Source organism: Oncorhynchus nerka, linkage group LG24 (assembly GCF_034236695.1).
Source record: "Oncorhynchus nerka isolate Pitt River linkage group LG24, Oner_Uvic_2.0, whole genome shotgun sequence".
In the NCBI taxonomy this organism is placed as follows: Eukaryota; Metazoa; Chordata; class Actinopteri; order Salmoniformes; family Salmonidae; genus Oncorhynchus; species Oncorhynchus nerka.
This window is the reverse complement of record NC_088419.1, coordinates 22093417-22116285: the sequence shown is the minus strand read 5'-3', so window position 1 is coordinate 22116285 and position 22869 is coordinate 22093417. Positions and strand designations below refer to the sequence as shown.

Sequence of the window (22869 nt, the reverse complement as noted above, 5' to 3'; positions counted from 1 at the left end):
TTATAAACACAGGGTCGCTAGTTATTGTTTTTCATTGTATGAGGGGGAGGGTCTTCAATTTATTTTATGACACCTTCAGTTGGACTCGCCCCCTCCCCAGTAAATTTAGATCTGTCCCTAATACAAGTTTCATGTGCAGTTGGTCCCAGTGTGTGTTATCAATGGAGGGCGCCAGTGGTCTGTGTATCTTTCATTTCAGTAGAATGAAGAAGATACTGAAGATACAGTAGCCTGGATGAGGCAGTGATTTAAGACTACTATGGATACATATCTAGCTTCTGTGAAATTTGAAGTGACATGAATAAAATAGTTACCACCTCTGAATTATCATGTTGAATATAAACCCAAAAGACACAAACTAAGTTACATTCCAAGAGAGGCTAAGTGTTTTTTAATTCATCCATGAATTATGTATTACATTACCGCACTGAGGACTTAATTGGAATGTTAATTCAAATGACATCCCAAAGGAATTTACTGCAAATCATTTGAAATAACAGGACCATTCACAACACTACTACACTAGGTGGGTATCAGATATTTCTTAGTCTAAATGGGTACGACTGTTGAGAAATCACTTTGTAAGACAATTGTGTTTGGGGCAGCTGATCTACAAAATGTCATTATTCATTTATGATTTTTTTTCTAGATCTCTAGATATTCATTGGCTGCTTTGGCGAGCAATAAATCCGCAATTGATTATGGGTAAATCGGTACTAACAGGCTGATCTACAAATAATAATGAGTAGTTAGGTGATTTGTAGATCAGATCAGTCAGCTGGCAGTTTCCAACTGCAACGCAGTCGATGTGGCACAAGCCCATTCACTCTTCAGTCCCAGACGTCTTCTTCTGAGAGAGGACCAGATCCTTTACCTCGCTGGTTAGGGAGACCAGCTCCTTCCGGATGGCCTCTGCCTCATGCCCCTCCTCTGGGTTCTCTCCCTCCCCCTGCTCCTGCTTTTTCCCCTGGCTCTGGCTCACCAACCTCTTAACCACCAGACCCTGGTAGCCCGTCAGCAGCCTGTGCTGCTCCTGGAACAACCACACCCGTCCAAAAGCTTCAGTATGATGTCATCTTAAAAATGGTGTCAATTGTAAACAGGTCACAATGTAAGTGCTGCAGAAACAGATCACCATATGTCCCCCATAGAGCTAATCAAAAACATCCCAACAACATAAAAGGCTGCAAATATACACCATTCTAACTATTACTGGTATAATAACACTAGCAATTTAGTGTAATGTATTATCAATGAGAACCAAGGAGAAAGGGAGCAGTACCTCAGAGACGCGGCCCACCAGAGTCCCTATGATCTGGGGGACACAGCGTCCGGGGGCGTGCAGCATGCAGTGGGTGCTGGCCTGGAAGAGCAGCACACTGGTCAGGTGGAGAATCAGGGCTGGGTCCTCAGTCTCCTTCAGCTGCTCTATCAAAGCCTGGCGGTGCAGGAACAGGGCCTGTCTATAGGAACCAGAACAACATGCACTGCCCAGTCAGCCAACAATGTGTAGCACCTCAGACAGTGACCCAGGTCCATGATTATAGACAGGGTAAATGCTTGGACTTAAATTTGCTCCCTTTACCTTTCTCTTTTCTTGTCTCCCTTCTTCAGCATGAATCCACATACCTCAACTGCCGTTTCTATATTGGTTAAAAAATCTTCAATTGTCTGGAAATAAAATATCAATAGTGTCAGAAAAGCTTTTCATGCATATGATACATATATGAGAGCAATCTCAAAGTAATTATCTTTGTTTTATAACATCTGCAATGATAAGTAGTAAAACCTCCATCAACTGAATGAACATAACTTACTTTTCCATTCAGAGTGTTGTGCACTTTCATAAGAGGCCCTTTGGTTTCCACTGGAAACATTCCTAATATCTTCACTCTGACCTAAAGGGAGATATATTGACATGCATTGTGACATTTGGGAATGTGTAGAACATGGATGAAGCCTCATTAAAGTACTCGACCAACAGGAATGAACGGGCTTGGAATGACAAGCTGAGAGGATAGCTAACCTCATTGGTGATAGAGCTGGGATTCTCTGCTGACATCATGAGTTCAGCTGCCATGAAATTCACCAGGATGTTGGTAACGTCCGTGCACACTGTCTTCAGGACGTACTTGGCAATGTGGACCTGGGTCTCATCTGTGGACTCAAATAATGATGGATCAGTTGATGTTTATGCTGCATTACTAGGTTTTTCATTCAATGAGGATTACCTGTACTTCTGTAGGAGTTAAATAAAGCAGTTTACCAGAGAAGAGCTTGGTCCCTTTCTCAAAGAGCCTGATGTTGTTGTACAGGTTGGAGAGCTCCTCCTGGAAGTCTTTCACACTTCTCTTCTTTGTCACCCCAGTCGTGGAGCTAGTGGAAGACATGAACACAGTCCGAACCACCTCCTGGTAGGTCTTAGTCAAAGGCCTGCAGGCAGAGCAAGACTCTTGCATGTTAAAACTGGCGCATTGATGCACAGTATTTATTTTGTGTGTTGAGTAAAGGGGTTAAAACATTGTGCTTGAAAGTGATTGTGACTGATCGTTGAGTGTGACAGGAATCACTACCTTACTAAATGCTCCGCCAACTCAGAGAGGATTTCTTCGGGGCAGTCACACACTCTCTCTTCTAGGACAGCAGTGATCTCCTCCAGGCCCATGAAGGGGACTTCAGTCTGTTTGTTACGATCTGCAAAAGAGTGAAAGAAAAATATAATTGGCCTTAATGGGTGTACTACAATTACCTTGGTCTTACACTAACAAGCTTAATCACCCAGGAGAGCAATCTCCTCCAACACAACTGTTAAGATCTCATTACAGAGGACTACCTCACTGAACAAACAATGTAATACTGTACATTAATTGACATAGGGTTTTATTGTGCACACCCACAATAACTTCAGCATGTGATCCAAATGGGAGCAGTGCTACATAGTGAATTCATTGTGGAACCCAGGCAACATAATGACTGTAGTCTTACTTTGTGGGATGACTGCTGTCTCCTCGTCACTGTCATCGTCCCTCCTGCCCTTCTTCTTGGTTTTGCGTATCCTGACCTCTCTGGCATTGCATCCTCCACCACCTCCTTTACTGCCACTGCCCTCTAGGAATCAAAATAATATCAGAGTCAAACAATTAATTAACACTCTCTGCAGGGTCTGCAGAAAGCAGATGTTTCAGGTTTTCAGGGATGCAGTATTTTTTAACCTAACTTCTGTTTTTCCTGGAAAAACGGATGTGGGGTCTCCACTCAGGCGTCTTTTTACACCTGCTACGTTAGGTTAATTAATGAATAACGGAGAATTTGACGAGGAGTCAAATCTCTCCAACTACCCTGCAGAAAATACCTGGGCTTAGAAGAGTTTATCATGTCTAGTTGATAACCTAACAAACATTTTCTAGAGGGATTAGAATGAGGCCTGTACTACCTGTAGTCTTTTTCCTCCTCTCCGCCTCCCTCTTCTCCTTTTTGGAGGGGGCTGTATTTTCTGTCATCATAGCGCCTTGCTTGAGATCGTCTTCAGTTATCAGGAAAACAGGGTTGTTCTTGGCTTCCTGAAAGAGAACAGCATGGAATTGATGAAGTGGAAAGGAGACACTTTGCTGACTTTATTGTCGCCATGGGGAAGTTGTTACAGTGTCATGTCCACGTTTAAAGTGGTGTTTAAATAAAAACCAAATTGACAAAACTTTCACAAGAGTAATATACCAATAAAAAGAGACTAGCCTGCTGGCCTTACTGGGTCGAAAGGAACATTAGCTCGAGCTATTTAGAAGGGATATCACACCTGGCACAAATTTTTGTCTAGTTCTGTTTTTCATGCCGTGGGGTAGGCCTGGCGGTATACCATATTTAATGATATACCTGTATAGATGCAGGGACCGGTTTGGGTTTTTACTTTAACTTTTACTATACCGGTATTTGAATGTTTGGTTTGTTAAATGTGATGCCATGTGTAATATACATTTCTATAGTTTACTTTGCTACTTGAGTCATCTCTCTCCACTCTTTCTCTCCTTGCCACTTTCCACAGACCTAGCCAGGCCCCCTGTCACTCAAGGAGCGCATTTGATGTTCCTCAACCATGAGACATTTGCTTCAGTCTGCATGGTCAATGCAGCACATGCAACAATGTTCATGACAACAATGCTGTTTTCACTCTGCTTCTTAATATAAATCCACTTGCGTTCTATAATGACATTATTAGTTTGTGTTTCTTAAATCAGCAAACAGCTAGTTTGTCTTTTCTTAGCAAGTTGCCCTAAATCTTGTGAGACGCTAATTGTTAGCCGCTAATGCTAATAGCTAGCTAATAAATGTACTGAGTAAGAGCAAGCGTGATTAGCTATACAGCCTGATAATACCAGTGATGGTGTAGACCTAAATCAGCATGTTGTTTGTGCAACAGTATCTTCTAAATCAAAGAGGAATATGCAAAGCAAGAATATGTTAGCTACATGAAGTAGCTAAGAAAAAACATGCGATGTAGCCAAAGCTTACCCTAGGTCACACTTATCAACACTTTAGTTCCTATATAATAACTCCTCCCTGGCATTTTAATTCGTTGTCATCTCAAACACTGTATTCAAAGTGCCCACTATTATATTATCACTATAGAATTAGAATAGTCATTCTATTTCCATGATTCCAACAGTTTCTCTAATTCGCAGGTCAAATCGCAATTGCAACTTTAGGTTAAAAATAAGTCCTAGATTATTTGCCCATATCGTGCAGCCCTACGTGTGGAAATTCTCTCAATTGAGCAGTGGTAAGTAAAAATACTTTAAAGTACAACTTAAGTCATTTTTGGGGGTTTCTGTGCTTTACTTTACTATTTTTGACAACTTTAACTTCACTATATTCCTAAAGAAAATACTGTACTGTTTAACTCCATATATTTTCCCTGACACCTAAAAGTACATTTTGAATGCTTAGCAGAACAGGAAAATGGTCCAATTCACACACTTGTCCAGAGAACATCCCTGGTCATCTACTACCTCTGATCTGGAGGACTCACTAAACACAAATGTGTTGTTTGTAAATGATGTCTGAGTGTTGGAGTGTGCCCCTGGCTATCAATAATCTTTTTTTTTTAAACAAGAAAAGGGAGACATTTGGTTTGCTTAATATAAGGAATTTGAAATTATTTATACTTTTGATACTTAAGTACATTTGATCAATTACATGTACTTTGATACTTAAGTATATTTAAAAACAAATACTTTTAGACTTTTACTCATGTAGTATTTTACTAGGTGACTTGAACTTGAGTAATTTTCTATTAACATATCTTTATGACAATTGGGTACTTTTTCCACCACTGCAACTGAGTACAGGAAATGCAGAAATGATAAAAGTGCTGAAATTTGTTTTGGTTGAAGTTGAATTGATCAGTATAAAACTGTCAGAATGGAGAGAATCATTGAAATCACTTAGAATGTATGTGTTGCCACCCTAGGATCTATCACTACTCAAAGCAAATGTACAACTTTTATTATTCAAAAACGAAAAATACCGTCAAACCGTCCAATTTAAAAATAATATTGTGATATAATATTTTGCCCACATCGCCCAGCCCTAACGTGGTGCCCTATACCTGCACCCAGAAGGGAGTAGTTCAAAGACACAGCTATACACAGAGCGTACAACTCATTAAGAACACCTTCCTAATATTGAGTTGCACCTCCACCCCCTTTTACCATCAGAACAGCCTCAAATCGTCAGGGCATGGACTCCATAAGGTGTCGAAAGCATTCCACAGGGATGCTGGCCCATGTTGACCCCATTGCTTCCCACAATTGGGTCAAGTTGGATGTCCTTTGGGTGGTGGACCATTCTTGATACACACAGGTAACTGTTAAGCGTGAAAAACCCAGAAGTGTCGCAGGTCTTGAAACAAACCGGTGTGCCTGGCACATACTATAATACCCTGTTCAAAGGCAATTCAATATTTTGTCTTGCCCATTCACCCTCTGAATGGCACACACACACACACAATCCATGTCTCAAGGCTTAAAAATCCTTCTTTATCCTGTCTCCTCCCCTTCATCTACACTGATTGAACTGGATTTAACAGGTGACATATATAAGGTATATATGCTAGGTACAAAAACTTTCACATGGATTCACCTGGTCAGTCTCATTGAAAAAGCAGGTGTTCTTAATGTTTTGTACAATTAGTGTATCTCCATCTCAAAAGACAATGACAATCTGCCCATCAGGTAACTTCATGACAGGTGTGATATACCTTCTGAGCTTTATGCTGCATGGTTTCCTCAAAGAGACAGAGACAGTTGCTGATGAACTTCTCACTGACCACCACGGTGTCTCCCAGGACCCTGGCAGTCGACAGCACGTTGGTCGTTCTCATGGCCTCGTTGATTATGATGCCAACGTCCTCCGTGGACAGACAGCTGGGCAGAATGGGCTACATGTCAAAAGCAGGGGGAGCACATGTGACACTGTAAGTGACTCAAGAAAATTAGATTATTTTATATACAGTGCATTCAGAAAGTATTCAGACCCCTTGACTTTTTCTACAATTTGTTACGTTACAGCCATATTCTAAAATGTATTACCCCACAATGACAAAGCAAAAACAGGGTTTTTAGAATAAAAAAAAAACTGAAAACAGAAATATCACATTCACATAAATTTTGAGACCCTTTACTCAGTACTTTGTTGAAGCACCTTTGGCAGCGATTACAGCCTCGAGTCTTCTTGGGTATGATGCTACAAGCTTGGCACACCTGTATTTTGGGAGATTCTCCCATTCTCTGCAGATCCTCTCAAGCTCTGTTAGTTTGGATGGGTAGTGTTGCTGCACAGCTTTTTTCAGGTCTCTCCTGAAATGTTTGATCGATCGGGTTCAAGTCCGGACTCTGTCTGGGCAACTCAAGGACATTCAGAGACTTGTCCCGAAGCCACTCCTGCGTTATCTTGGCTGTGTGCTTAGGGTCATCCTGTTGGAAGGTGAACCTTCGCCCCAGTCGCTCTGGAGCAGGTTTTCATCAAGGATCTCTCTGTACTTTGCTCTGTTCATCTTTCCCTCGATCAAGACTAGTCTCTCAGTCTCTGCCGCTGAAAAACATCCCCACAGCATGATGCTGTCACCACCATGATTCACCGTAGGGATGGTTCCTGGTTTCCTCCAGACGTGACGCTTGGCATTCAGGCCAAAGAGTTCAATCTTGGGTTCATCAGACCAGAGAATTTTGTTTCTCATGGTCTGAGAGTCCTTTAGGTGCTTTTTGTCAAACTCCAAGCAGGCTGTTATGTTCCTTTTACTGAGCAGTGGCTTCCATCTGGCCACCCTACCATAAAGGCCTGATTTGTGGAGTGCTGCAGAGATGGTTGTCCTTCTGGAATGTTCTCTCATCTCCACAGAGGAACTCTGGAGCTCTTTCAGAGTGACCATCGGGTTCTTGGTCACCTGCCTGACCAAGGCCCTTCTCCCCCGATTGTTCAGTTTGGCCGGGCGGCCAGCTCTAGGAAGTCTGGTGGTTCCAAACTTAAGAATGACGGAGGCCACTATGTTCTTTGGGACCTTCAACGCTGCAGAAATGTTTTGGTACCCTTCCCCAGATCTGTGTCTCGACACAATCCTGTCTCGGAGCTCTACTGACAATTCCTTCAACATATTTCAGTTGTATTTATTTATATAAATTGGCAAAAATGTTTTTGCTTTGTCATTATGGGGTAGTGTGTGTAGATTGATGAGGAAAAAAACTATTTAATACATTTTAGAATAAGGATGTAACGTAACAATGTGGAAAAAGTCAAGGGGTCTGAATACTTTCCGAAGGCACTGTATATTTTAAATGTGACAAGTTAGTTACTGAGCAAAATCAACAAATGATGCTGTAAATAATTTGTGATTTGGCAGAGAACGATTGATAAAGCAGGTTGGCATGGACCTGCACATCGGCCCATGTGGCAGAGTTGACAGCCTCCTCCACAGAAGCCTCCACCTGGTCTACCAGGGCCTGGCCTACACAGGCTGCCCTGAGAAACAGCAGCTTGCTGGACTTGAAACGTTTCTTGATGTAGCTCACTGGGTCAGGGATGCCAAGTCTGATCAAAGAATCAAACTCTGTGTGGAGGGAACAGAGGACATATGAGGGTACAAAATCAGGTTTTAGGCAGATTTCCAGTATGGAAATTATGAAAAAGAAATATTGCAACCAATAAGCTTAGGATATCCCCTAAATAATCAAAGGTGGTAGTACCTAAATAGCCATTCTGCTTGAGGAAGGAGTCCACCCAGGCATTCTGTGTTTTGGAGTAGATGTCAGGGATGTAGACAGCTTTGTCCTGCCGGCCCCCCACCACAGTGCCTTTCAGACGGCCAGTATTCACCAGCTCCTCCAAAACAGCTGAGAACCAAAAGTTAGCTGAACAATAGCATGACATACAACTGCATTTGATTTATTAGGCGTACTCAAAACATTGTTTGTACAGAACACACAGATCAAATTATTATACACCCAAAACACAGTACAGTACTGCCAACTCAGCTAGGTCTGAATTTTAAAACAACAGAAGGAACAGCTACTTACAGTAGAGAAGATGTTCCTGAAAACCATAGACGCCAATCACATTACCAACTGGTGTTGGTCTACAAAAGGAACTCAAAGGAATTAAGTATTAGGAGCAGGGCGGGGGAAAAAACAAAGATTGTGTTGGTTAAAAAAGCAAGACAGATAGGGATTGGTATGGAACATACCGAGTCACCGCACTGAAAAGCCCACGGATGCGAGCTCCATGGCGAGAGACAAATGCGGGGGTAAATAAGACTCCCCTGTTGTACTCATCCATCTGGCCTTGGATGACTTTCCCAAGGCGCTTCGACAGCTCCTACGAGACACAGCATAGCACACAATCAGACAAAGTGGTTAACATTTCAGATAACTGTGTGTACAGGTCCATACATGCACCTCAAGCTGAAACTCAAGCTACCGACAAAGCACACAGATACTTAACTTTCAAAGTATAAACATGATAAAAAAAACAGATATTTTCTATAAGCATCACCTCAAATATAAAAGAGGTGATGGTATTGACAAGGAGACAGAGGTGGCTCTAGACTCACGGCTAGTGCTATCCGGTATCCTTGGGACGTCCCTACCCTAAACACTAACCCTTAACTTAAGCATTTTGAATTTCAAGTTAAATGGGGTGACGTCAGAGTTGGGGCATCCCAAGGACCACGTTTAGAGTTTTTTCCCCCCTTGCCTCACCTCAGTCAGGAAGTCCCCTGGAAGGTCATAGTTTTTACATAGTTCTGGGATGTTCACAAAGCCTGCCTCTTGTAGTTTATCATTCACCTCCTCAGAAACTCGATTCAGGTAGTTTCTAGAAGACAGGGGGAATTCAGAACAAATCTAATAGCCCAGTAGCTGACAGTACTACAATGAAAAAATGTGTTGTGTGAAACGTCCTACTCACTCATCGATAAGCTGCCCCAGCACCAGTTGAACGCTTTTATCAGATCTTGCAATGTCATTTGCTCTGGCCTCAACATGAACCCAATCAACGTTGATATCCTGTAAACAATAATAAAAAAACATTGTTGTCAGAAACACTTAACTACAGTGCTACAAACTAGGAAGAGGAATTAGTAGTACTGCAGAGTGACACACACCTTCTGTAGGTCCACAATGTTGACCCGACCTTTGGAAAGCAGAAACAAGATTTCTTAAATCTATGTCACCATAATAGTATTATATATACAGTTGAAGTTGGAAGTTTACATACACTTAGGTTGGAGTCATTAAAACTCGTTTTTCAACCACTCCACAAATTTCTTAACAAACTATAGTTTTGGCAAGTCGGTTAAGACATCAACTTTGTGCATGACAAGTAATTTTTCCAACAATTGTACAGAGACATATTATTTCACTTACAATTCACTGTATCACAATTCCAGTGGGTCAGAAGTCTACATACATTAAGTTGACTGTGCCTTTAAACAGCTTGGAAAAATCCAGAAAATTATGTCATGGCTTTAGAAGCTTCTGATACTCAAATTGACATCATTTGAGTCAATTGGAGGTGTACCTGTGGACGTATTTCAAGGCCTACCTTCAAACTCAGTGCCTCTTTGCTTGACATCATTGGAAAATCAAAAGAAATCAGCCAAGACCTCAGAAAAACATTAGTAGATCTCCACAAGTCTGGTTCATCCTTGGGAGCAATTTCCAAATGCCTAAAGGTACCACGTTCATCTGGTCAAACAATTGTACGAAAGTATAAACACCATGGGACCACGCAGCCGTCATACCGCTCAGGAAGGAGACGCGTTCCGTCTCCTAGAGATGAACGTACTTTGGTGCGAAAAGTGTAAATCAATCTCAGAACAACAGCAAAGGACCTTGTGAAGATGCTGGAGGAAACAAGTACAAAGGAATCTATATCCACAGTAAAACGAGTCGACATAACCTGAAAGGCCACTCAGCAAGGAAGAAGCCACTACTCCAAAGCCACAATAAAAAAGCTAGACTACGGTTTGCAACTGCACATGGGGACAAAGATCAAACTTTTTGGAGAAATGTCCTCTGGTATGATGAAACAAAAATAGAACTGTTTGGCCATAATGACCATCGTTATGTTTGGAGGAAAAAGGGGGAGGCTTGCAAGTCGAAGAACACCATCCCAACCGTGAAGCACGGGGTGGCAGCATCATGTTGTGGTGGTGCTTTGCTGCAGGAGGGACTGGTGCACTTCACAAACTAGATGGCATCACGAAGCTTGGTCGCAAATGGGTCTTCCAAATCGACAAGGACCACAAGCATACTTCCAAAGTTGTGGCAAAATGGCTTAAGGATAACAAAGGTATTGGAGTGGCCATCACAAAGCCCTGACCTCAATCCTATAGACAATTTGTGGGCAGAACTCAAAAAGCATGTGCGAGCAAGGAGGTCTACAAACCTGACTCAGTTACACCAGCTCTGTCAGGAGGAATGGGCCAAAATTCACCCAACTTATTGTGGGAAGCTTGTGGAAGGCTACTCGAAATGTTTGACCCAAGTTAAACATTTTAAAAAGGCAATGCTACCAAATATTAATTGAGTGTATGTAAACTTCTGACCCACTGAGAATGTGATGAAAGAAATAAAAGCTGAAATAAATAATACTCTCTACCATAATTCTGACATTTCACATTCTTAAAATAATATGGTGATCCTACCTGACCTAATACAGGGAATTGTTAATAGGATTAAATGTCAGGAATGGTGAAAAACTGAGTTTAAATGTATTTGGCTAAGGTGTATGTAAACTTCCGACTTCAACTGTGTGTGTGTGTATATATATATATATTTAAATTTAAACTAGGCAAGTCAGTTAAGAACAAATTCTTATTCACAATGACGGCCTACACCGGCCAAACCCAGACGATGCTGGGCCAATTGTGCGCCGCCCTATGGGGCTCCCAATTACGGCCGGTTGTGATACAGGCTGGAATCGAATCAGGGTGTCTGTAGTGACGCCTCTAGCACTGAGATGCAGTGCCTTAAACCGCTGCGCCACTCGGGAGCCATGTAGGCCATTTAGCAGACGCTTTTATCCAAAGCGACTTAGTCATGCATGCGTATATTTTACATAAGGGTTGTCCTGGGAAATGAAACTACTACCCCGGCATGTCAAGCACCAAGCTCTACCAACTAACTGAACTACAGAGGATGGTCTTTTACATAACCTTTTGTCCATGTCAATAAATGTAGGTGTATGTTAAACCTTGAACATCTACGCAACCATGATCTGAGATGAATGAGTGCAACACTTTTTTCCTTTATGACAAAGGTATTGGAATCAGAAGAAGATTGCCTAGCCAACTAACCTCCATGGACGTAGAGCTCATCCCGTATCTCTCTACTGATTTGGGACGGGGTTATGTACTCTTTGCCATCAAGTGTGTGTACCACATCCAACTTCTTCTCTTCAACCAGCTTGGCAACGATTTCAATGCAGTTCCTCTCGGACAACCTGGGAAGGATTTACAGTAGAAGGGGTATTTAGACACAAAGATCCTAGAATTTAGTTCTATATGAAATTCTATGCATTCCCCACAGTGGCCTTCAGAATGTATCCAAACCACGGATTACAGGCAGTATCCCTACTGGGCTAGAGATACCTCTTACAAGGAACGGGTAACGGACATACAAGAAAGCCCACTACGACCTCCGACGAGACATCAAACATGGAAAAGGACAATACAGGAGGAATCCTATTACACTGGCTCCTACTCTTGTTTTATTTGGCAGGGGTTGCAGACGATAACAGATTACACAGGGAAACCCAGCCATGAGTTGCCCAGCGATGCAGAACTCCCAAACAAGCTAAATGCCTTTTATGCTTGTGTTTCCGGATGACTGTGATCTCGCTCTCCGTGGCCGATGTGAGCAACCGTTTAAACAGGTTAACGATCACAAAGTGGAATACCTGCATGTGCAGACCAGCTGGCAAGTGTAAAATATATTTTCAATCTCTCCTTGTCCCAGTCTGTAATCCCAACATGTTTCAAGGTCATCACCATTGTCTCTGTTCCCAAGAGCACCAAGGTAACCTGCCTAAATGACTACCCAGCCCTGTAGGACTCACATCTTTAATTATGAAGTACTTTGAAAGGCTGGTCATGACACATCAACACCATCATCCATGACACCCTAGACCCACAACAATTCGCATTCCACCCAAACAGATCCACAGATGATGCAATCTCAATTGCACTTCACACTGCCCCCTCCCACCTGGACAAGAGGGGAAATAACTATGTGAGAATGCTGTTCATAGACTACAGCTCAACATTCAACATCATAGTCCCCTCCAAGCTCATCACCAAGCTAGAGACCCTGGGACTGAACCCCTCCCTCTGCAACTGGATCCTGGACTTCCTGATGGGCCGGCCCCAGGTGGTGAGAGTAGGCAACAACACCTCAGCCACACTGAACCTCAACATGGGGCCCCGTTTGGGGTGTGTGCTTAGTCCCCTCCTGTACTCACTATAGTGGATTGGATCGAGAGGGCTGTAATGGAGCGGCTCAATAGCTTCAAGTTCCTTGGCATCCACATCACTAAGGACTTACCATGGTCCACACACACCCACACAATCGTGAAGAGGGCATGGCAGCGCCTCTTCCCACTCAGGAAGCTGCAAAGATTTGGCATGGGCCCTCAGATCTCAAAAAGTTCTACTGCTGCACCATCGAGAGAGCATCTTGACTGGCTGCATCACCACTTGGTATGGCAAATGCACCACCCTCGACCAAAGCGCTAGAGAGTGCTGCGGGCATCCCAGAGAAAGGCCCCAAAAATTGCCAAAAACTTCAGCCAGCCAAGCCATAGACTATTCACTCTGCTACCATCTGGCAAACGGTACCGGAGCGTCAGCTCTGGGACAAACAGGCTGAGACAGCTTCTACCCCCGATGCACTAGACTGCTAAAAAAGTCAATTAATGGTACCCGAACTATCTGCACAAATGACCTTATCTTGTACTGACCCTACGCACACTCACTATACAGTGCATTTGGAAATTATTCAGACCCCTTGACTTTTTCCACATTTTGTTACATTACAGCTTTATTCTAAAAATGGATTGCATACCCCCTTCCCCCCCTCAATCTACACACAATACCCCATAATTAAAAGCTAAAAAAAATGTAGACATTTTTGCAATAAATATAAAATGAAAATACATTTACATAAGTATTCAGATCCTTTACTCAGTACTTTGCTGAAGCACCTTTGGCAACGATTACAACCTTGAGTCTTTTTGGGTATGATGCTCCAAGCTTGGTACACCTGTATATGGGGAGTTTCTCACATTCTTCTCTGCAGATCTTCTCAAACTCTGTCAGGTTGGATGGGGAGAGTCACTGCACAGCTATTGTCAAGTGTCCAGAGATGTTCGATCGGGTCCGGGCTTTGGCTGGGCCACTCAAGTAGATCGTCCCGACTCGTCCCGAAGCCACTACTGCTCTGTCTTGGCTGTGTACTTAGGGTCATTGTCCTGTTGGAAGGTGAACCTTCGCCCCAGTCTGAGTTCCAGACGCTCTGGAGTAGGTTTTCATCAAGGATCTCTGTCCTTTGCTCCATTCATCTTCCCCTCGATCAAGACTAGTCTCCCAGTCCCTGCTCCTAAAAAACATCCCTACAGCATGATGCTGCCACCACCATGCTTCACAGTAGGGATGATGCCTGGTTTCCTCCAGACATGATGCTTGGCATTCAGCCCAAAGAGTTCAATCTTGGTTTCATCAGACCAGATAATATTGTTTCTCATGGTCTGAGAGTCCTTTAGGTGCCTTTTGGCAAACTCCAAGCGGGCTATTATATGCATTTTACTGAGGAGTGGCTTTCATCTGGCCACTCTACCATAAAAGCCTGATTGGTAGAGCGCTGCAGAGATGGTTGTCCTATTTCAGTTGAAGGCATTCAGTTGTACAACTGACTAGGTATCCCCCTTTCCATTTCTGCGAGGTCCTCCCATCTCCACAGAGCATGCTCTGACATGCATTGTCAACTACCTTATAGACTGGTGTGTGCCTTTCCAAATCATGCCCAATCAATTGAATTTACCACAGGTGGATCTCAAGGCTGATCAATGGAAACGGGATAAACCTAAGCTCAATTTCGAGTCTCATAGCAAAGGGTCTGAATACTTATGTACACTTCCATTCAAAAGATTGGGGTCAATTAGAAATGTCCTTGTTTCTGGAAGATTTTGTCCATTACAATAACATCAAATTTATCAGAAATACAATGTAGACATTGTTAATGTTGTAAATGACTATTGTAGCCGGAAACGCCAGATTTTTTTATGGAATATCTACATAGGCCCATTATCAGCAACCATCTCTCCTGTGTTCCAACGGCACGTTGTGTTAGCTCATCAAAACCCCTTTTGCAATTATGTTAGCACAGCTGAAAACTGCTGTACTGATTAAAGAAACATTAAAACTGGCCTTTAGACTAGTTGAGTATCTGGAGCATCGGCACTTGTGGGTCTGATTACAGGCTCAAAATGGCCAGAAACAAAGTACTTTCTTCTAAAACTCGTCAGTCTATTCTCGTTCTGAGAAATGAAGGCTATTCCATGCGAGAGATTGCCAAGAAACTGAAGATCTCGTACAACGCTGTGTACTACTCCCTTCACAGAACAGCGCAAAATGGCTCTAACCAGAATAGAAAGAGGAGTGGGAGTCCCTGAGGCACAACTGGACTAGTACATTAGTGTCTACATCATACCTAGTAACTGCAAATTGATCTCGTACTAGTACTTCCTGTAAAGCTCCATTCTTGTGTATTTTATTCCTCGTGTTACTATTTTATTTGTAACTTTGCATCGTCGGGAAGGACTTGTATGCAAGCATTTCACGGTAAAGTCTACACCAGCTGTATTCGATGCATGTGACAAATAACGTTACTATCTCAAATGGGTAGATTTAGCAGCTGTTTCCTATAGAAGGCCAGGGGTTCTGTTAACATCACCTAACAGACTCTAGTTGACAGTTAGGTAATACAATATTAGTCCCGCTAAAAACGTCTGCAGGAAGCCCATAGGCACAGTTTATTTTTTAAGTATGTTGTATTTGTTATACTAAAAAAGAAATTGCCAGCTAACGTTAGCTGTCCTACTGGTTCAGCCCACCACACGTTAGCCAACTCGGACTGTAACGGTAATTCTATGACTGCCCAGACATAAACAGTCAACAAGTCAGTTATCTAGCTATCTAACTTACTAGTTACATCTGACTATAAAGTTCAGAGAAGCTAGCTAACGACTCGAGTATCGTTAGCTATTTTGGAATAGCCAGCTGGCTTTCGCTACCTCTGCACTGTGTCAGCAAACTGTGCTCTCTGGAAATCCGCTGCCAGACGTCTGATTTCTTCCCAGGCGGCTGCCATCGTATTGGTGGGTTTCTAAAACGATTCCATACAGGTTTGCATGAGCGATAATCTTCAACTCTATGGCTATATTTCTTGCTACTAGCTAAACCATGTTGTGCAAAGTACAATAACGTTAGCTAGTAGTGATTCACACGTCAACATAACAGCAGCGTAATACGGAAAGCCCGAGAGTCCAAAAAGCACCATGAATTTTCCCACCCATTTTTCCCGTAACCTCGCCTCCGTCCTCCCGTGTGACGTCACATAATTCAATTAATCATCATCATCATCATCATCTGGCACCTACACGTCACATCTTTGGGAAAACAGCGAACAAACACAACAATTTCACTGATTGACACATATTAGCCTGTTATTATTATAATAGTCCAATTTCAACTGCTTGAGAGCAGGAAATGCAAGCTAGCTACAAATGGTTTGAGTATCCATTGTCGTAAATTACTCACTGGAAATCAGCCTACAAACAAATTGGCTTATTGAAAAACATGAAATTGTATGATTTCATCCTAATATGCAATGCTGTAGCCTACATAAATTACAAGGAGGGAAATTATCTCCTTATATACATTATACTTCAAAATTAGGTGTCCTGGTTTTCAGACAAGAGATCAGGCTATGTTTCATGAGCTACCATAACATTGGTTGAACCACAACATTGCAGAAGAAAATGAGCTATCAACCCTAAAACCAAGGGTCAAGGTTATTACAAACATTATTAATCGTAGGCACGACATGTGTGTTCGCACAGAAATGGGACCTCTTTACATTGAAATGTCTGCGCCAGTCAGAATACTGCAGATTCATTTCTTCGTCTGAATGTAAACAGTGTGAGTTGGTTAGCTTGCTCTTTGGGGGAGAGGAAATTATCCACATGTATAAAGTCATCTCTAGGCACAGAGTTCTCATTGGCCTAAGAGCAATTGCTTCAGATCCAGCAGCTAGTGGGTTGTATAGCTTTTCAGTGATGTAATTCGTGAATTGAGTTCTCAAATGACAGATAGAATTTACAACTGGAAATTGTATTCAGGAAGTATTGATCATTGATGTGTTCTCTAAAGGTTTTTCCATAGGTGTGTATATCGATGTGTTTGACCAATTCATAGCTCACCCTGGCATGGTCAGGGTTCCAGTTGCTCACAATCCAGCAGACCAATTTCGTTTTAATTGGCAATACGAAAGCTTCCCCCTCCTCTTGGCTGAATACAACTGACCCATAAGCCACTTCAATATCTGCATCTTGCCTATAATTCAAAGTCAAATTGAATATTTCCAAGACCTGGCTTTTAATAAGTTTGGGACGGGGACTCTAGATTCCTCCACACCCATTTTTGGAAAGGTGGGCACTGCTGCAATGGTGGTAGATTTGATAAATCACTTTTTGTGTTTCTGTGATGGATGATGACCCCATTTGACTTATTGTATAGGTCTCAGTCAGCTGTTAAAAAACAGCCATCAATATTGAACAGGGTGCTGCATGTGTCCAAATCATAGGAATGACCAGAAGGCCACAGCCTTTTTAAAACTATGGTCTTATTATTAACCTCCTTCGTAATATCGTCAAGATGTTCTTCCTTCTGAATTGGTCATTTTTATGATTCAATGGGTCTTGCAAGCCAGTTACTTGGTGGTTTAATAATGTAACAAGGCAGTAAATGTATTGGTTTTGTTTCAGTGTGTATTTTTTATCAGGTGATTATTGTTTTCAATAATAATAATATATCACAAAAATCGGACACTATCTGATCACAGATGTCCAACATAGGAACATGTACATTTATTTTAGCTTACATAGCAAGATCACAATCGATGCATGGGAAAAGAATATCAAATAGCCTAAGAAGCTCATACTGTAGGTTGATCATGATTGAATAATAACCTATAAACCAACTAATTTCATACATTACTAAGAAATGAGAAGATATGCTGGTCAGAGAAACTCAGAGGATAATCAAATCATATAGGCTGCTGATTCATTATACAGTACTAGTGTTGCTTTTACATTTAAAAGGGCAATTTACAAACCTTGCGCATCCCATTCATTCAACATTTATTCATCGCATTTGAGGAGGAAAGCGCACTGTGAATTAGGCTTCCCGTTTGATGTTGACCAATCGAGCATAACGATTTGCAAACGAAATCATGTTATTTTAATAACAAAGATGGTAGATAAATAAGAGAGTTTACTCGAACCGTTTACCATTTTAAAAAATGGTCAAGGTTCCTGTCTGTGTAGGTGGGCATTTCCTCTCTTACGCGAGCCTGCTTTTCCCATGTGAGCATGCCTTTCCTGTGTGAGCTGATTCCTCCATAATCCATAATCTGTCACACTCATGGGAGAGAGGGAACAGCTGTTTCTGGTCTAGCAGTGTATGTGCAACATTTTAGACTGATCCAATGAACCATTGCATATCTGTTCAAAATGTTGTAACAAGACTGCCCAAATGTGCCTAATTGGTTTATTAATATATTTTCAAGTTCATAACTGTGCACTCTCCTCAAACAATAGCATGATATTCTTTCACTGTAATAGCTACTGTAAATTGGACAGTGTAGTTAAATTAACTGCCCATATCAGATATGTCTATGTTGTGGGATTTTTTGTTGTTGCTTACAACCTCATGCTAATCACATTAGCCTACGTTAGCTCAACCGTCGCGCGGGGGGGGGACACCGATCCTTGTAGAGGTTAATTAACCCTGTTGCTGCGATGGGTAGGATGATTGCCTTTCAAGTCAGCAACCAGGGTTTGCTTCCGTGAACAAAAAGACAAACACTTCTAAATGAATGATTAATCTACCAGACTCTGGCGTTTGTTCTTTTACATGATCTATCATTGCATTTGCGTAATAGAATAGAGTAGATTAGAGGTACAGTATTTTTAGGATTTAGGCATATAAGGCCATTTCTTTTGTAGGGTCCGGTAAAAAAATGGCCATTTTATAAATGCCTTTCATGCAATCCTACGTATAGTCCTAAAAAATCTTTCCCAGTGGCACGTACCAACTCACCCAATGATGAAAATATTGAATAGCGGTGATGCATGGACAATGCACTCGTGCCAATAGTCGTGTCTCCCAATATCATAACCTTAGACAATGTGTTGCTATTACACATTATCATATTTTTTTCTATTTAGAATAGAGACAAACTTGCACAAAACACATTTTAGAGGTTTTTGAGGTCAACCCACCTGTCACTGTGGGAGAGAACTGGCCATTGCTGCCACTTTCTGGTATTGTAAAAAAGTATTTTTAAGTACATTTCATTGATTGATTGATTGATATTACAGGAGAATATGCTGTATTGGGCCATTAGTGGTTGCTTTTTGTTCTGTGGCCCACCTAAAACCTTTTTACATTTCTTGACCCACTAAAATGAATGAAACCATGTTTTTTCTGTAGATACAATCCAGTCTGAATATGACCCAATAGGAATATGTTGCAAGTGCATCTGGCTAATGCGTTCAGATCCATGGTTTGGGAAACACTGCCCTGGGCCTGTATCCACAAAGCGTCTCAGAGTAGGAGTGCTGATCTAGGATCAGGTCCCCATCTGTCCATATAGTCTTATTCGTTATGATCTAAAAGGCGATCTGCATTCATACTCTGAGAGGCTTTGTGGATATGGGCCCTGGTCTATAGACTCTCCCGTCTAGCTCTATTAATCTATTAAGAGTTCAAGTTAATGAACTGTGATGAGATTTTACCCCGTTTTGATGAACTTGTAGTTTCCAAGTACAGACTCTGGAGGGCAGTAAAATACAAGTAATGTCTTTGCATTGATGTCTGCAGATGGCGTGAGGTAGCATTAAACCGGTCACAGCACTGTCATGGAAGCCCAAGATTAAGCTCTGAATAGGAAGCCACTATAATATATACGTCTCAGTTGTCTAGGCTAGTAAATCAGGTATGTCTCAGACTCACAGACATTCTTATAAACTGTTTTTACACATTAAGTGTCACTGTGTTGGAAACCAATTATTGTCTTATTTTATATAATGGTTATGGACCAACTAATAGTTTTAATTTCTGCGAAATCCCCCTTGAAGATCAGCATGGCTTTTACATTTGAGAGGTTTTTGGTTGAATGGGAAAGCAGTGGTCTATGTAGCAGCAGCAGAAAAATGCCTCTGTCCTTGTAGCCACTCTGAGATCCCTCTTTCAATCTCTCTCTCTCTCTCTCTCTCTCTCTCTCTCTCTCTCGCCCTCTCTCCCTGGTCTCCTGATTAACCTGTGGGCCCTGCTGTGCCCAGTGTCAGCCAGTTCCATCCTCAGACAGAGCAATTTATTTTCACAGGGATTTTTTTTTCTACTTCAAAATGGACTCCATTGAAGCCTACAGAGAGAACGGATAACTCTTAAGCACTCATATGTAGGCTCGACTGTGCATCTAATTTAGATATAGGATTTACAAAAGCAATGTACATGGTCTTTTCTCCCACCACAGAATGGAGCTCTGTTTGTATTACACAAACAACTAGTGCACCTCCTTAGCATTTGATCTAAATCGTCAAGGAACATTACTATAGCAACGAGTGGAGGGTAAAGGGTAAAGGGCTCCATTTAGATAGGGGCTGCAGGTGGCTATTTCCTCTTTGTGTAAGACCAGATTCTCATATCTTTAGAATAAAATAGGACTGACCTTAGAGGAAAACAGGGAAAACATTCTGTCCTTGTAATACATTTTATATTGTATGTCAATGAGTACACATAGTATTATTGCTGTGTTTATTTTGTGGGAGAATGCTACAACCTTGTGCAATGTGATATGCCATCTGTATGGAGATGCCTTTTTTTGTGCATTTTCAGCAGGAGAGCATAATACTATTTAGTTCACACAGTATGACTATATTTCAGCAAATGTGAGATACCACATTTTCTCTGCCTTAAAAGTCGAATTTAATAGAATTCCAAAAATAGATGTGACCTTATGTGGCACTGAGCACCTACAGGTTGTGGTGAATTGGACTACAATTAGAAGTGTACTCATTCAAGTACACTTCACTCTTGTACCATAGCAACAGTCCGGATGACTGGGAACAATTTGCACCACTTCCCAAAATGCAGTTAGTTGTCTGTTATAATTCATATTCTACATGTACTATGTTGATTGTAATGACAAGATACAGTTGAAGGACAGACTAGACTACATGCTGCACACACTTTCACATGAAGAAAGCTGAAAATGCGGTCAAGAATGTTCTTTGAGATTTTTTGTCAACCTTCTGTTAACAGTGTGTCTAGACCAGCGAAGTGGTTTGTCAATGAGAAGCCCTGCCCATTATTTTCTTCAGCAATACGGTTTAGTAACACTTTATTTGGATAGTCCATCTGTAGATGCTCTACAGACTATCTACAGTAACATTTCAACTAACTATCTACTAACCCTTACCCTAACCCTAGACCTAATCTTAAGTCTTAGCCTAATCCTTATTCAAAACCTAACCCTAACCGTAACCTTAGCAAGCAGTTGCTTATCAACAGATAGTTTGTTGATAGTATGACCATCTGTAGAGCATCTACACATGGACCCTCCAGACTATCCAAATAAAGTGTGACCTACGGTTTTAACCAGGTGTTGCCATGACATATCAGAGATGTCATCAGGTTGTCATCTGTGTTATGGTCTGATGACCAGGGCCCATTCAGATCCACTAGGACTGAGACAGGGGTTGCAGAGAAAGGTGATTCCACAAATCCACACAACCTTTCAAAAGTGTTGACAACCCTGGTGGTGATCTTCTTCCGATTCCTTGAAAGGAAGAGAGTGAAAGTGTTCCTATGACTGCTCTGTTGTAGCTAGTGGAATGTAGGAGGAAGATACGCTATTCAGGACAAGCAACCATTTATTGCAGTAAAACCTCCCACAGAGAAGGAGCTTTCGAATCATTATGCAAAGAAATTGGGGTCACTAACGCTGCCACTTGGTTACTGTGGGCAAAGCTGCTGTTCGATGTCTTCATTTGTTTGCTTTCTTGTGTAACAGCACAAACATGTTCATGGGGCATGTTTCACAGCTCTGTTCAGAATTGTACTCAAATAGCCCTGTAGTCTTTTAACAGCTTGTGTTACATTACCTCATTACACAGTTTGTCCCTCTTCTTATTTAGTCTGGAGAGTTAGGTCACAAATGCTAATGTGTGTCGTCTTATTGTCATGAAAGACATTGATCCAATTGATATGTAACAGTAAAACATGCTGAAAAAAGCAATGAGCCCATTTGTTCAATTAGTAGTTCAACACTTTTGGATTGACTATTATGGGTTATTTATTTTCTGGTGTATTGGGTGTGTGAAAATGTTGTAGCACTTTTATCGAAGCTTAAGAGTCTCATGAGTAAGACTCTTGTGTCGTCTAGTCTCCCTTCTGTCCCCCTCAGGAAGGAAAAATGAACAATGCCGATGTGCTTACTTGACATTTGGCTCTCTAACAGGTATAAGAGAACATCCTGAAAGGCCTTGTAAGTAGCAATTCTGCCTGTCCAAACTATAATTTGTAACGAGACACATCTCCTAGCCTGTTAGGTGTTAAGCAGAGAAGGAAATGAAACATGATAAAGACAGGAAAATAACAGAGTAGTGCTGGTGTAAGAGCACAATTACGTACCTTCACAGTAATGTCTCTCTGGGATGCTCTCTTAGATTGAACACTGCTATATAATCCTATGGGTAGCATTCATGCAGGCCTGAATGTTGGAAATCATTACATGTTTTTTATTTGGTCTTTGCTGTCTGAGTGAATGCAGATCGTGATTGCATGTTCTGGTTATGAATAAATGGTTGACATTAATTTCTTGTTAACATCTAGCTTAACAAGTGTGACAGTGTAGAAGTGTTTCATCCAGTATTCCTATTAATCCAGCTTTGACCAGCATTTAAATGCCCCACTAATGATAGATATAACAAGCTATTAAAATTCAGACATTTCAGTTTTGTCTCTGTAAAAGTGAATTC

The 22869-nt window shown here is 41.6% G+C and overlaps 1 protein-coding gene and 1 pseudogene across 2 annotated transcripts; both read right to left on the bottom strand.

Annotated features, from left to right (window-relative positions):
- Positions 1 to 376: 376 nt before the first annotated feature.
- LOC115107663 (E3 UFM1-protein ligase 1-like) lies at positions 377 to 16066 on the bottom strand. Of its 2 annotated transcripts, XM_029631161.2 has the most exons (19): positions 15838 to 16066; positions 11846 to 11991; positions 9650 to 9678; positions 9454 to 9551; positions 9246 to 9360; positions 8732 to 8862; positions 8565 to 8623; positions 8235 to 8381; positions 7923 to 8098; positions 6254 to 6433; positions 3434 to 3560; positions 2986 to 3108; positions 2574 to 2694; positions 2267 to 2433; positions 2027 to 2157; positions 1818 to 1898; positions 1586 to 1671; positions 1283 to 1463; positions 377 to 1033 (listed from the first exon to the last, which is right to left on the bottom strand). In XM_029631161.2, the coding sequence occupies exons 1-19, from the start codon at positions 15912 to 15914 to the stop codon at positions 824 to 826; spliced, it is 2385 nt and encodes a 794-aa protein (XP_029487021.1). In that variant the 5' UTR covers positions 15915 to 16066; the 3' UTR covers positions 377 to 823. The 2 variants fall into 2 exon arrangements, with proteins under 2 accessions (XP_029487021.1, XP_064864786.1); XM_065008714.1 differs by lacking the exons at positions 9650 to 9678; positions 15838 to 16066 and having other exon boundaries at positions 11846 to 11967.
- Positions 16067 to 16592: 526 nt separating this feature from the next.
- LOC115107465 (4-galactosyl-N-acetylglucosaminide 3-alpha-L-fucosyltransferase 9-like) lies at positions 16593 to 18233 on the bottom strand (annotated as a pseudogene).
- Positions 18234 to 22869: the final 4636 nt, after the last annotated feature.